A 14126-nucleotide genomic window follows, 5' to 3' on the forward strand; every position below is an offset into this window, starting at 1 on the left:
ATCCTGTTGGGATATGAGGCAGCCTGAAGTCAATGGAAGGTTTGGCTGGTAGGAAGAGGATGAAGTGGTGATTAAGTCTCTGAATTTGAGGCATCAAGTTGTTTTGCTTCACATCCCCTACTCGATTCTTTCCCTATTCAAGCAACACACATTTCCCTTATTTGATTTTATTAAAAAAAAAACACAAAACAACCTTTAATATGAATAAAAATAGACACATAGAACAGATTCTTTGTAAAAAGCAGCAATAATCAAGGATCACCCTCCTTCCCTTTGTCCCTGAAAACAAGCCCTTTTCCCGGGTCCATTTCATTTCACCCTATCCTGGGTCATGAGGTTTATCTCTGTAAAGTGAATAAGATCTGTTCTCCGGGACTGGTGGAGACAGAGGGGATGACCTTTCAACATGAAGACAACTTTGGCCTTAAACAATGAATGGGCCTCCCAAAGAATGCCAAAGGTAGGGCAAAAAGGGGGAAATGCAAAGGACTGTCACCCAGTGGGATCCTCTTCTCTCTATTGTAACAATCTTCCTAGGCCTACCCAGGAAGGCACTGGTTAAAATGCTGACCCCTAGCATGACCCGCCCACTGTGAGCTCTCAGAATTCCGAGGAGAGGGGTTTGTGGTTCAATGCACCAGAGCAAGTGCTTCAATCACGTATCGTGGCTCCAGCAAGGAATCCCTCCCCTTCCTCCTGCTTCCCCCAGAGAAAAGGGAGGCGGCCCACATCCTTGAAGTCCGCTGGCTGCTGGGCGGGCGCAGCTGGCTGGTAAGGATCAGCCCAGATGTCCACAATGCTGCGCAGGGCGGAAATGCGCTCCTCCAGCTCTGGCCCCTCACTCTGCATGAGCAGGTTTGTTAGTTCCCTGCTTAGGTCCCGGATCATGTCCTTCCTTCCTTGCTTCCCAGGCTGGCCTGGGTTTGGGACCACAGCAGGCTCCCGGAACTCCCCGCTAGGCCCAAGGAGGTGCTGGTACCTCTTTTGCCACCGGCGGCAAACCATGGTTTCGCCCACTGGCTTCTGGTTGTTGTGGAGCAGGGCCAAAACGTGTCGGCACGGCAGGTGGTACCGTTGCTGAAAGAAACAGCTGCACCTACAGCCGTCTTTGCTAACCTGGTGAGAGTCCTCCAGCAGCTTAATGTCCACTGAGGAGCCAGCCACGTCCATCAGGTGGGTCGAGTTCTGTACCACCTCCCATTCATTGTAGCACAGCTTGTAGGCCAGTTCGAAGCCACTCTGGTGCAAGGTGTCTAGCATGCCACCTCGGGAGGGCTGCTGCTCCAACTGCGCCTGCAGTGGGTATGGCTTTGTCTCTTTCATGGGGAGCCTGGCGAGGCTCCCGCCACGGATTCCAAAAGGCTTCTTGGACTTTGGCAACATGCTTGCCGGCCGGGCTTTCTTTAACTTGGGAGGAGCTGTGGGCAAGTTTTTCACACCTTTGGTATTAAAGAAGTCGATGTAATCCACAAAGTGGAGGATGCAGTCCAGCAGGGACTGCTGCTTCCTGAAGAGACTTGACACCTTGCTGGTGACGATGTCCAGGCTGTCCATGTAGGTGCTGCACGCATGCAGGCCCTTCCTGACGTGCATGTACCACAGCAGTTCACAGGAGAACCAGTGGGCCTGCAGGAAGCTGAAGAGCTCCTCATCCAGTAGGGTTTGGGACATCTGACAGAGATTCTGCAGGCTGGCATCCGAGGTGACAAACACAGCCTCCCGCAGGGCTTCCTTCATGCGACTTTTAAAGGATGATTTTGCCGAACTCCGATGCAACTTCTTCTCTAAGAGCCGGGCTGTGTGGTAGATGGAGAGGAGAATGCGGGCGGCAGGGAAGATTTCCTGCAGGATGGCTCGGTAAGGGTAGGACGGGTCCACAAAGAGCACCTTGATCCTGGGCCAGTCGGAGTTGAACTCTGTGAAGATACCCAGCATCTTGGCCACAGACGTGGCTGTCTCGGCCCCGAGTACGGCAAAGTGTACCACCCGACTCTCTCGCTCCTTGTTCTCCACCAAGAAAGCGTAGAGGATGTGGCCCTGGGCGTTCTCCACCCGGTGCAGCAAGAGGTTCTCCGGGAAGCGGACGAACAGTTTGCTCATCTTGCTGCTCTGAAAGCTGAGCCGGTCCAGGTCTTGGCTGTTGCCTACACTGAGGGAGGCCATGGAACCCTCATCCACCTTAAGGAAGTTCTTCATCACTTTTGCGATCGTGGCCAGGTCAGAAGGAGTGATACCCTCCTGCTCTGGCTTTGGGGCTGCTTGGATCTTCCCTAAGCAAAATGAAGGTTCAACTGGGGGCTTGTCAGGCCTGGTAAGGTCTTTTTTAAATGTGGGCTGCTCAGGCTCAGGTTTTTGCAGATGCACTGCCTTTTGAGATTCAGCAGTGTCTCCTCCGGGACCCGCAGTTTTGGAGTCAACATGTATATGCTGGGTGTTGAGTTCACTGATAAGCAGTCTATCTAGCTTCTCATTGTACTGCAGGAGCAAGTATGCTGGGCACATGTCCGCGTCTGTTGTTTTCTTCCTATTTGACTGGGTCCGACTACAGACAAATTTCACCTGCACATATCTAGGGAAAGCAGAAGGGACAATGAGAAGGTGTTGGTCACCCATTTCTTTTATAAGATAAGGCCCTGTTGGACTTACAGTGACTGATATATTTTCTGGAGACCACATTGCAGTGTGGGGTGTAGGGAAGGAAGATTTATGCTTACTCTCCAATCACAGAGTATGCAGCTCTTTCTTCTAGACCCTACCTGGCTAAAATTCCCTTCATTTTCACCTACTGCACTTCTAAGCCCCAACTCCTTTCATTCACTCTGTTGCTCATCTGTAGCTGCCAACAATTCAATCTGAGCAAGATACAAAGGAATATAGATAAAAAGCAATAGCAGAGTACCTATCTGGTTACTGTTTCAAATGTTCCCTTCTGCCGAAACCAGTTTGGCTCAGTGGATAGAACGTCGGCCTGTGGACTGAAAGGTCCCAGGTTCGATTCCGTTCAAGGGCATGTACCTTGGTTGCAGGAACATCCTCAGTGGGGGGTGTGCGGGAGGCGGCTAATCGATGATTCTCTCATCGATGCTTCTAGCTCTCTATCTCTCTCTCTTCCTCTCTGTAAAAAATCAATAAAATATATTAAAAAACAAAACAAAAAACACACAAAACAAACAAACAAACAAAAACTCTTAAAAAATAAATAAAATGTTCCCTTCTGCATGGCCAGTGTTGCTCAGTGGTTGAACATCAATATATGAACTATATGAACTGGGAGGTCAGGGTTCAATTTCTGGTGAGTGCACATGCCCAGGTTTTGGGCTCAATCCCCAGTAGTGGTCTTGCAGGAGGTAGCCTATCAATGATTCCCTCTCATCACTGATGTTTCTCTCTCTCCCTCTCACTTTCTCTCACTGAAATCAAACAATCAATTATATATATATAAGCCAAGCAACCGGAACACCAGAACAATTGGAACAACTGATGACTATAATGCGCACTGTGGCCAGCCAACCAGCCAGATAGGGGGGTGGCCTCTCCCTGCCCTGCTGGCCCGGCCCTTGATCACCCTCCCCCCCCACCAGACTGGTGGTGGGGTCAGCTGGCCAACTGCCCACAGCCCCTTCCCCCCACTGACCATGCTCAATCAGCCCCCTCCCAGCCGGACCCTACCCATGCACAAATTTGTGCACTGGGCCTCTAGTATTGTGTAAAGATCTAAACCTTAAAAAAAAAGTGTCCACTTCAGTTCTACCTTTTGGGAGCCACTGTCTACTCTAGACAGCAAAGATAAAAACGCCCCTGTCCTGGCCTGGTGGTTCCATTGATTTGAGCATCATCCAGTACATCAAAAGGTTGGAGGTCTGATTTTTGGCCAGGGTATACATACCTAGGTTTTGGATTCTATCTCTGGTCAAGATTCATATGAGAAGGCAAGCACTCAATGTTTCTCTCCCCTCCACCCCAACCCTCTCTCTAAAATCAATGAAAGCCCAGGCCCATGCAGATCAGTTGGTTGAGTGATGTCCCTTACACCAAGATGTCACTGGTTAGATTCCAGGTCAGGGCACATGCCAGGTTGCAGGATCCATCCTCAGTAAGGGGAGAGCAGGAGGCAGCTGACTGATGATTCTCTCTCTCTCTAAAATAAAAAATATATATATTTAAAAATAAATAACAACTAAAAATATTTTAAAAATAAAAATAAATTTAAAAGCATATCCTCAGATGAGGATTAATAAATAAAAGATAAATAAAAAGGTGGCCCTTGGGAGTCATGAGGAAGGTTAAGTCTGGGTCTTCTCTAAGATAGAGATCTCTGTTCACCTTTCATTTAAAGAAAAATGTCCACATTCTAAGAGATTTTGAGAACCCCTGGGCTACATGATCTTTAGGTTCCCTGCTGGTTTTCCCATTCTAAGAGAAAAGTGATGATTCAAAGGAGAAGGGTAAATGAATTGATTATCTGCTCTTCCTTCCTATCAACTTTCAACCCAATCAAGTACCACTTTCTCTAAGGAGCCTTTGTGGATGCTCTCAATTCATGGTAATATTATAGCTCCTTTCTCTATATTTATAGCATTCACTTAAAATAAAAGGCTTAGCTGCTTCTCTGGATAGCAGTATATCCAGTGGTTAAGCAATGGAGACAGTGGAGGCTAACTACTGGATTTGAATTCCAGCTCCGCCACTCAGAAGCTGTTTAAAAAAAATAAAATAAAATAAATGAAAAAAATATATATATATTTTGCCTGGCAAGATTCTAGCCTAGGACTTACTATGTGCCTTAAACTGCTTTTAATTAAAAGGTGTTAATTTCAAAAAATATATATATTTTAAAAATATATTTTGATTTTTTTACAGAGAGGAAGGGAGAGAGATAGAGAGCTAGAAACATCGACCAGCTGCCTCTTGCACACCCCCTACTGGGGATGTGCCCGCAACCAAGGTACATGCCCTTAACCAGAATCGAACCTGGGACCTTTCAGTCCACAGGCCGATGCTCTATCCACTCAGCCAAACCGGTTTTGGCTCAGAAGCTGTTTGACCTTGGGAAATTCACTGCACTTCTTTGAATCGTTTCCTCATCATAAAATGAAACCATCTTATTAGGGCTGTTATGAGAATTAACTAGGCCACACTTATCTAGTGTCAACAGAAAAAAATTTAAACCTCCAGTTGGAAATAGCAATGGATTAAGATATAGAAATAAAAATCATAACAACATTAGTGCTGGGTCTCCTTAGCCTCTGCTACAGATTCACCGTATTGAAAATGCATACCCCTGAGATGCCATCTCCATGCTTTAACCACTGAGCAACCAACCAGGGCTTTTTTATTTATTTTGATAAAGTCAGCTTCTGATATCACAGCTGTTACACCTTGTGACATTCTCCAGGGTGTTTATGCAGTACATTCCAACTAGATGGGGCTGTCTTCAAGTGACCCAACTGAGTTATTCCTCAGTGTTTTCCAAGCTCCTAACATAATGCTCACTATTCCTTCATCCAAGACCTACTGGATAAATGATAAATGACTCATGGACCACTGGTGGGTGGAATGGGTCACACCCATGCCTCCTCAGGAAGTCACAGCCCTAAGACTAGAGAGGGGGGGGGGGGGGAATCTCAGCCTCTGGCATGACATGACATAGCCTGGACATTTCATCAATCCCTTTCCAAACACCCTATGCCAGCTGGTCCTGCTTGCTCACCCTGTGGGGCAAGCTTAGAAAAACAGGATATGCCAGGACCTCAGTAACAGGGAGGAGGGGCCCACGGCTGAAAGTGCACATGTATGCACAGTGCTGGGCCAGCAGCACTACCCCCACCCCCACCCCCAGGGCCATGGAGCAGCCCTGTAGTATGACACAACCGTGAAGGATGACTGTGGTGTGGCCTCTGCCCATGTTCCAGCTTCATTTACCACCCCCTCACCATCTTGTTTTTTGTGTGTGCAAACTGTCTACAGCTTCCCAGGTTCACTATGCGGTGTGTCACCTCTATGCCTTTGCTCATGTTTGTTTCAGTCTGGAATGCCCTTCCCCCTTCATCTCCAGGCTCGCTCATTCTCCAGGACTGTCTGCAAACTCACCTTCTCTAAGAAGACTTCCCTGAGCCTTTAGATTGGGCCCTTTCCTTTTGATGGCTCAACATCCTCGCATAGCTCTAGCTCATCAAATTATATGGACTTTATGTGCTCTTATCACATATGTTAAATTAGTCCAAAGAAAGATAATGATGAGTGCCAACCATAAAGCTCTTTCTACCTTTCCTGATTACATTAATGACAGCAATTCCCAGTGTAGAAATCTTGGCATTCCTTTTCTTCCTTTTTTTTTTTTTTTTTTTTAATGTTAGAGAGGAAAGGAGAGAAACATCGATTTGCTGTTCCACTTGTTTATGTATTCATTGGTTGGTTCTTGTATGTGCCCTGACTGGGGATCGAACCTGCAACCTTAGCGTGTTGGGACGGTGCTCTAACCAACTGAACTACCTGGCCAGTGCTGGCATTCTTTTTAATTCCTCCTTCTCCATGTGTCTATACCAATATGTTAACAAGACTTGTAAATTCTATCCTTTCACTACTACATGTATTAAAGATTATTATATGCCAGGCTACATGTTACTCTCTAAAATATATAATTTTATAAAATGAAAAGAGTCCTGATATTATCCAAATTTTACAGTTGGGGAACCAGGCTTAAAGAGGTTCTTCTCAAGGATGAAGATCTGGAATTTAATTCTCCAGTTAAAATGAAAAGCTATGGGATTTGAACTAAGCCTGCTTGGATACAGTCTGCGTAGTTAACCATTATGCTGCCTGTTTTCTTTCTAAATATTTCTCCTTTATCTGAATTCTCCTTGTACCTTCCTCAACTTGACTCTCAACACATTGGTAGCTCAGGTTCAATAACTCCCTTAAAGATCTCTAAACTTACTGTCCTTATTGGCATGCTTTTCAAACTCAGTGGGTACTAGATTAAAGCCTGTTATTTTCTTCCTGCTTCCCTTAAGCTTTTTATTGAGATATGACTTATATACATTGAAGTGCACATTCTTTTGTAAGAATTCTTTGATTGCTTTAGTTATTTTAATCTGTACTTATTGCTGAAACTGGTTTGGCTCAGTGGATAGAGCGTCGGCCTGTGGACTGAAGGGTCCCAGGTTTGATTCCAGTTAAGGGCATGTACCTTGGTTGCGGGCACATCCCCAGTGGGGTGTGTGCAGGAGGCAGCTGATCGGTGATTCTCTCTCATCGATGTTTCTAGCTCTATCCCTCTCCTTTACTCTCTGTAAAAAATCAATAAAATATATTTTAAAAAATCTGTACTTATTTCTGTCTCTCAGGTTAAGCAAAGATTCCCTCCAAGATAAGAATAGGGTTTTATACAGTCATTCATTGGTGTCGACTAGGGATTGGTTCCAAGAACTCCAAGAATAAAAAATCTGCATATGCTTGCCCTGGCCAGTGTTGTTTAGTGGTTATAGTGTTGGCCCATGCACCGAAGGTCGTGGATTTGATTGCCAGTCAAGGGCATGTACCTGAGTTGCAGGTTTGATCTCCGCCCTGGTCAGCGCATGTGAAGGAGGCAACCAAACAATGTGTCTTTCTCACATCCATGTTTTTCTCTCTTTCTTTCTCTCTCTCTCCTTCCCTTCCTCCCTCCCTTTCTACCTCCCTCCTTTCCACTTTCTCTAAAAATCAATGGAAAAAATATCCTTGGATGAGTATTAACCAAAAAAAAAAAAAGAAAAAATCCACATATGCTCAAATCCCTTATATAAAATGGCATAGTGTTTGCATATAACCTATGCAAATCCTCCCATTTACTTTAGATCAGCCTAGGTTACTTATAATACCTAATACAATGTAAATGCTATGCAAATAGTCATTATACTGTATTGTTTAGGGAATGACAAACAAGCAACAACCATCAAAGGCCTAATTACATTGTACATGTCAGCAACAACATATCTACCCCCCCCCCCCTTGGTTGAATACATAGATGAAAAACCTGCAGATATGGAGGGCTAACACTTCTTTAAGAAATCTCCATTAGTGCTTACATCTAAGAGTGCTCAACCAGGATCTAAAGGGAGTCATCCAATTTTGCCGTTTCTTTCTAATCTATGCTGTAGATACTTGTATTCCCCTACTTCCCTGTGACCCTAGTGTACTCCCAGTGCCTGTCACTGCACCAGGCACCAACTAGGTACTGTAAACACACATACTGAATGACCTTAATGAATGTGTACGATACAGAAATTCTTCCTATAACATGAGTAGAATACTAGGATGTTCACTGGGAGAGTTTGGGCAGGTGACCAGGTTCTAGTCTTATTAACCACTAGCGGCCCGTTACACAAAGATTCGTGCAATAGGCCTTCCTTCTCCTGGCTGTCGCCACCAATTTTCCTCTGGCACCGGGGCCCAGGCCTTCACTCCAGCCGCAGTGGAGAAGCCAACCCTCAAGGCTAGGCTTCTCCGCTCTAGTTGCAGTGAGGATCGGCTTCTCCGCTCTAGCCGCAGCAAAGAAGCCACGCCTCTTCAGTCTTCAGTCTTTGCTCAGGCCAGAGCCTTCAGTCTTCGCTCCACACCTGCATATGCAAACCAACCCACAATCTTTGTTTGGGTTTATTTGCATACTAACTCCTGATTGGCTTATGGGCGTGGCAGAGGCACAGTCAATTTGCATCTTTCTCTTTTATTAGTGTAGGTAATTTGAATAAGTCCTTTGTTTAATTTCAAACATTTACTAGGTCCTACTATATACTAAGCACTGCTAATTGCTTAGAAAGTTACAAACACTAATTATATATTCTCTACTCTCAATCTAGGGAACAGAAAAATTATTAAGTAGATAGCCAATAAAGTCAATATTAAGTGGTGAATGATTAAACAGAGGTACAAACAATATACTTAGACAGTGAAACCTCAGTTCTCAAACTTAATTCATTCTGGAAGGCTGATGATTTGTTCAAAAACAGAATCGTTTTTTTCCCATTAGAAATAATATAAATTGAATCAATTGATTCCAGACTCCTAAATGATTCCTCACTTTAAACTTTCTTATATACATTACATGTCTAAACTTTATTGTCATTCTCACAGCTTTCCTTTTCACTTGGCAGTTATCGCTAACCTTTTTAGGACCCATGGTGACATACTGTACCTATCCATATATATAAAAAGCCAGCAACCAGAATACTATAAGGACTGGAACAACCAGCCACTATGATGCCCACTGCCGCTAGCAAACCAGCCTGATCAGGGGGTGGGGCTGGCCAGCCAACCACCCATGGCCCATCCCCGCAGCCAGCCCCGCCCATAATCAGATTCTCCCACCCCGATTGAGGGTGGGGTGGCAGTTGGCCAGCCCAGCCCCTAAGCACTCCCTTACCCCAATAGGGGGTGGGGTCAGCCAGCCAACATCCTGCAGCCTCTACCCCAGCTGTCCCAGTCCCTGATGGGCCCCCACCACTCCATCAGCCTGCAGTCCCTCCCCCCACTGGCCCCGCCCCTTATTGCCCCTCCATAGGGGGCATGGCCAGCCAGCCAACCTCCTACAAACCCTCCCCCCAACCAGCCCCACTCCAGATTTGGTGCTCCCCGCCCCCCCACCTGGATCAGGGGCAGGACCAGCCGGATTGGGGCTGGCCAGCCAACCTCCCACAACCCCTCCTCATAGTCAGCCCTGCCCCTAATCATTCCCTCCACCCCATTGAGGCTAGGCCAGCTCCCCCCACCAGTTCACGAATTCATGCACCGGGCCTCTAGTTTAATAATAATAAACAGTTTGAGTCCCCATCAGGGCACATGCCTATATTGCAGGCTTGATCCCTAGCAGTGGGTATGCAGGAGGCAGCTGATGAATGATTCTCTCTTATCACTGATATTTCTGTTTTCTATCTCTCTCTATGAAATAATTAAAAATAATAATAATAAACAGCAACAAAAGCACAAAAACATGAAAATATTCACAGCACAATATCTTGAGATGTTAACAGTGAGGTTTATATATATATATATATTTTTTATTGATTTTGTACAGAGAGGAAGGGAAAGAGATAGAGAGTTAGAAACATCGATGAGAGAGAGTCATCGATCAGCTGCCTCTTGCACACCCCCAACTGGGGATATGCCCGCAACCAAGGTACATGCCCTTGACCGGAATCGAACCCGGGACCCTTCAGTCCCCAAGCCAACGCTCTATCCATTGAGCCAAACCGGTCTCGGCTAACAGTGAGGTTTAATAGTAAATTTACTCATACTCTCAAATTCCTTTGTCACCTGAGAGACACACGTGACTGATCATACAGGTATCAGCATGAAAGAGTTGTTGGTCGAGAACTGAAGTTCTGTTTGACAATCAAAACATTTGTTTGTTAACTTGGTCAAGAACCAAATTGTTTGAGATGAACATGTTCCAAAACCAAGATTTGACTATTACCGAATAGCACTCACCTTGACTATGGAAATTAGAACAGATTAACTAAAACTTCCAATTCATTTCATAAGATTTGTATCCTTTTTGTGTGTAAACTGCACCTGGAGTGATGAATATAATTTTTTATAACTGGAGTAAAGCCATTTTAGACAATATAACTTGAGTTAGGAACAAGACTCATCAGATCTAATTTAAATTCCAGCTTTACCACTTCAGTGTGTGAACTAGGATAAGTCACTTCACTTCCTCTAAGCCTCCAAATCCTAATCTACAAATATGAAACAAGAGTACTGGTTTATAAACAATCAGTACCTAATCCAAGAATAATCAGTATCAGCAAACGTGAATTCATTTAAAAGCTCTGACAGGCTCTGTTGGTTGCCATCCAGCATCCCTTTGCCCCCTTCTCCCTTCTGAACAGAAAGTCATTCCCTTTCCCCGTAGAGCTAACTGCTTCAGGCTTAATCTACAATGATTAAAGTAACTTTATTAGAAATGGGCATGGACACCGGCCCAATTCTGGACAAAGAAACATGGTAGCAAGCCGAGGCCGGTTTGGCTCAGTGGATAGAGCGTCAACCTGTGGACTAAAAGGTCCCAGGTTCGATTCCGGTCAAGGGCATGTACCTTGGTTTCAGGCACATCCCCAGTAGGGGGTGTGGAAGAGGTAGCTGATCGATGACTCTCTCTCATAGATGTTTCTGGCTCTCTATCTCTCTCCCTTCCTCTCTGTAAAGAGTCAATAAAATATATATATTTAAAAAAATGAGACTAAAATGATAAAATTAATATATGTAACAAAATGTAAGTGATAATGGCAGCTATATGGCAATTCTTATAATAATCAAAGAATGACTTAAAGTGTCAACTGTTGCCTGGTGTTGGCTGGTGTGGCTCAGTGGTTGAGTGTCGATCTATGAACCAGGAGGTCATGTTCTGTTTTATATCTCTCTCTCCCTCTCTGAAATCATTAAAAATAGTAATAATAAATAGCAACAAAAGCCAGTCAGGGCACATGCCAGGGTTTTGAGCTCACTCCCCATTGTGTAGCAGGCAGGAAGCAGCTGATCAATGATTCTCTTTCATCATTTATGTTTCTCTCTCTCCCCCCCCCCTTCCTCTCTGAAATCAATAAAAAAATATTTAAAAATAATAATAATGAAGTGTCACCTGTTGCCCTGGCAGGTATGGCTCAGTGGAATAAAGGGTTGCTGATTTGATTCCTGGCTGGAGCATATGCTCAGGTTTCAGGTTTGATCCCCAGTCAGGGACGTGAGGCAAATGATTGATGTTTTTCTCTCTCTTTCTCATTTCTTTTCCTTTCCCCTCTCTCTCTAAATCAATAAAAAAAAATTAATTTTTTTAAATAAGTGTCAACTGTTGCTTTTTTTCATGGTATATTTTCCCCTTCTGTCTCACATTTGCAAAGATTGGTTTTACCAAAATATTCCTGGGCTTTATCATGTTTCTCAAAAACCTAATTTAATTTTTGCTATGTAAAAGCCTTTGCTTCTCAAGTTCCTATAACATCAGCTTCTTTGCTTGATTTCCCTTCTCCATTTGTTAACTGACATAAGGCTGAGGGTGATGTAAGGATTCACCGAGCCCCACAGCTCGTGGGTGATTGTGTAATTTCAAGTTGGCAATCATTTTTATTTGCATTGTATTACCCTGATGTTTACCACATCTATTCATTAGCCAGATGTTGATGGGATCGGTAAGGATAAGCAGGAAAGAATGAGTAAGTACTGACTCATTTTGTAAGTGGCCAGTGTATTAGCAAGATTTTTGTGTTATGATTTTGCTTTCCTACGCAGCCTTGTGACTATGGACACATGGAAAATAAAAACTCAGATAACAGGGCTTATAGTTCAAAGGATGTGGTGAGGATTAAATAAAAACAATGGCTGTAAAGTTCTTAGCAGAGCGTTTGGAATGAATCCCAAAAGAAGTTTAAAAAGGTAGCTATTGCTATTTCAGTCTCCTGCCTCCACGTCTGCAATGGATGGTCATGAGGAACTGCTCCAGCTTCCTGATCCAGACGAACAAGCAGATGTACAACACTGGACCCAATAATCTGAAGGCCCTCAGCTAACTCCCTTCACTACCCCAGCCTGCCCCACTTAAGCCAGTGGTTCACCATGAAGCAGAGATCAGCCAGCGAAAGCCAGCTGCCTTCTACATGCGGACCACCATTGCCAAGAATGCTGGGGCAGCCCAGCCAGCCTGGCTCAGTGGTTGAGCGTCAACCTACGAACCAGAAGGTCACGGTTCAATTCCCGGTCAGGGCACATGCATCATTGATGTTCCTACCTCTTTCTCCCTCTCCTTTCCTCTCTGGAATCAATAAAAAGGTATTAATAAAAAAATAAAAAGAAGAGGAGGAAGAATGCTGGGGCAGCCCAGAACAGCATTCAGCACGTGATCCATTAATAACAAGTCCTGCGGATCTGGCCTGGCAGCCAGGCTCTGCGTGGCTGCATCCTCTGAGCCAGCGCCATCCTGCACAGCCAGAAACCCCTGATGGAGAAGAGGAAGTGGGCTGTCCCACCAAGAGCTCTGAGCTCCCCCTCCTTCCAGAACAATAAAGGAATCTGCTGACTTTCCTTAAACAAAGGTGGGGAGGGGGCAGGCAAGGATACTATTAAACTGAAGGGCAATGAAGACAGACATCAGAATATTTCATGGATTGTTTGAAGAATACCAATCCCCATAAAGACAACAAAAAGCCCCCAACAGCCATATATAAAAACTAGAGGCCTGGTGCACAAATTCATGCACGGGTGGGGCTCCTCAGCCTGGCTGGCCATTGGGGACAATTGGGGCTAGCTGGCTGGGGGAAGGGACCCGAGAGACTGGCTGGCTATGGGAAGTTGGCTGTGGGAACACACAGACCACCAGGGGGCAACTCCTGCATTGAGTGTCTGCCCCCTGGTGGTCAGTGCACGTCATAGAGATCAGTCAACCCGTCATTTGGTCTACCAGTCTTAATGATCGTTTAGGCTTTTACATACATAAATACGGGATGGGAAACTGTGTATAAAACTATAGAATCTACCCTGTCACTGGCACTTTTGGCCATTTAGCGATAACTCCCACAGTACATTTCTTTGGGTCTCTTAAAATATCTACCACTTTCTATCATGTACTATCAGTTACATCTTTGGCAAATATTTACTTAGCCTATGTTTCAGCCACTACATGTATTTTCTTTTATATATTATATATATTATTGCAGAGAGGGAGAGAAACATCAATGATGAGAGAATCATTGATCGGTTGCCTCCTAGAGGGGATTAAACCCTCAACCCAGGCATGTGCCCTTGACCAGAATCAAACCTGGAACCCTTCAGTCTGAAGGTCAACACTCTATTCATTGAGCCAAAACAACTAGGGCTTTTCTTCTTCTTTCTAATGTTTTTATTTATTTTTACTTATTTATTTAAAAAATATATTTTTTATTGATTTTTTTACAGAGAGGAGAAGGGAGAGGGCTAGAGAGTTAGAAACATCGATGAGAGAGAAACATTGATCAGCTGCCTCCTGCACACCCCCTACTGGGGATGTGCCTGTAACCAAGGTACATACCCTTGACTGGAATCAAACCCGGGACCTTTCAGTCCGCAGGCCGACGCTCTATCCACTGAGCCAAACCGGTTTTGGCTATTTTAATTTATTT

General features: G+C 44.7%; 1 protein-coding gene across 3 annotated transcripts in view; it reads right to left on the bottom strand.

The window, feature by feature from the left end:
* ZSWIM3 (zinc finger SWIM-type containing 3) overlaps positions 1 to 14126 on the bottom strand; it is a gene marked incomplete at its 5' end in the record, with an annotated part of 21707 nt that continues 7581 nt past the window's right edge. The window contains 2 exons of one of the 3 annotated variants that reach the window (XM_084888706.1): positions 1 to 2569; positions 2900 to 3049. In XM_084888706.1, the coding sequence (XP_084744832.1) occupies positions 652 to 2502 (1851 nt within the window). In that variant the 3' untranslated portion in view covers positions 1 to 651. Of the gene's footprint in view, positions 2570 to 2899; positions 3050 to 14126 lie in introns of those variants that run through there. The other 2 variants (XM_084888707.1, XM_084888705.1) reach the window with 2 other exon arrangements.

The sequence above is a fragment of the Pipistrellus hanaki genome (assembly GCF_964339955.1).
Source record: "Pipistrellus hanaki genome assembly, chromosome: 6".
Taxonomy (NCBI): domain Eukaryota; kingdom Metazoa; phylum Chordata; class Mammalia; order Chiroptera; family Vespertilionidae; genus Pipistrellus; species Pipistrellus hanaki.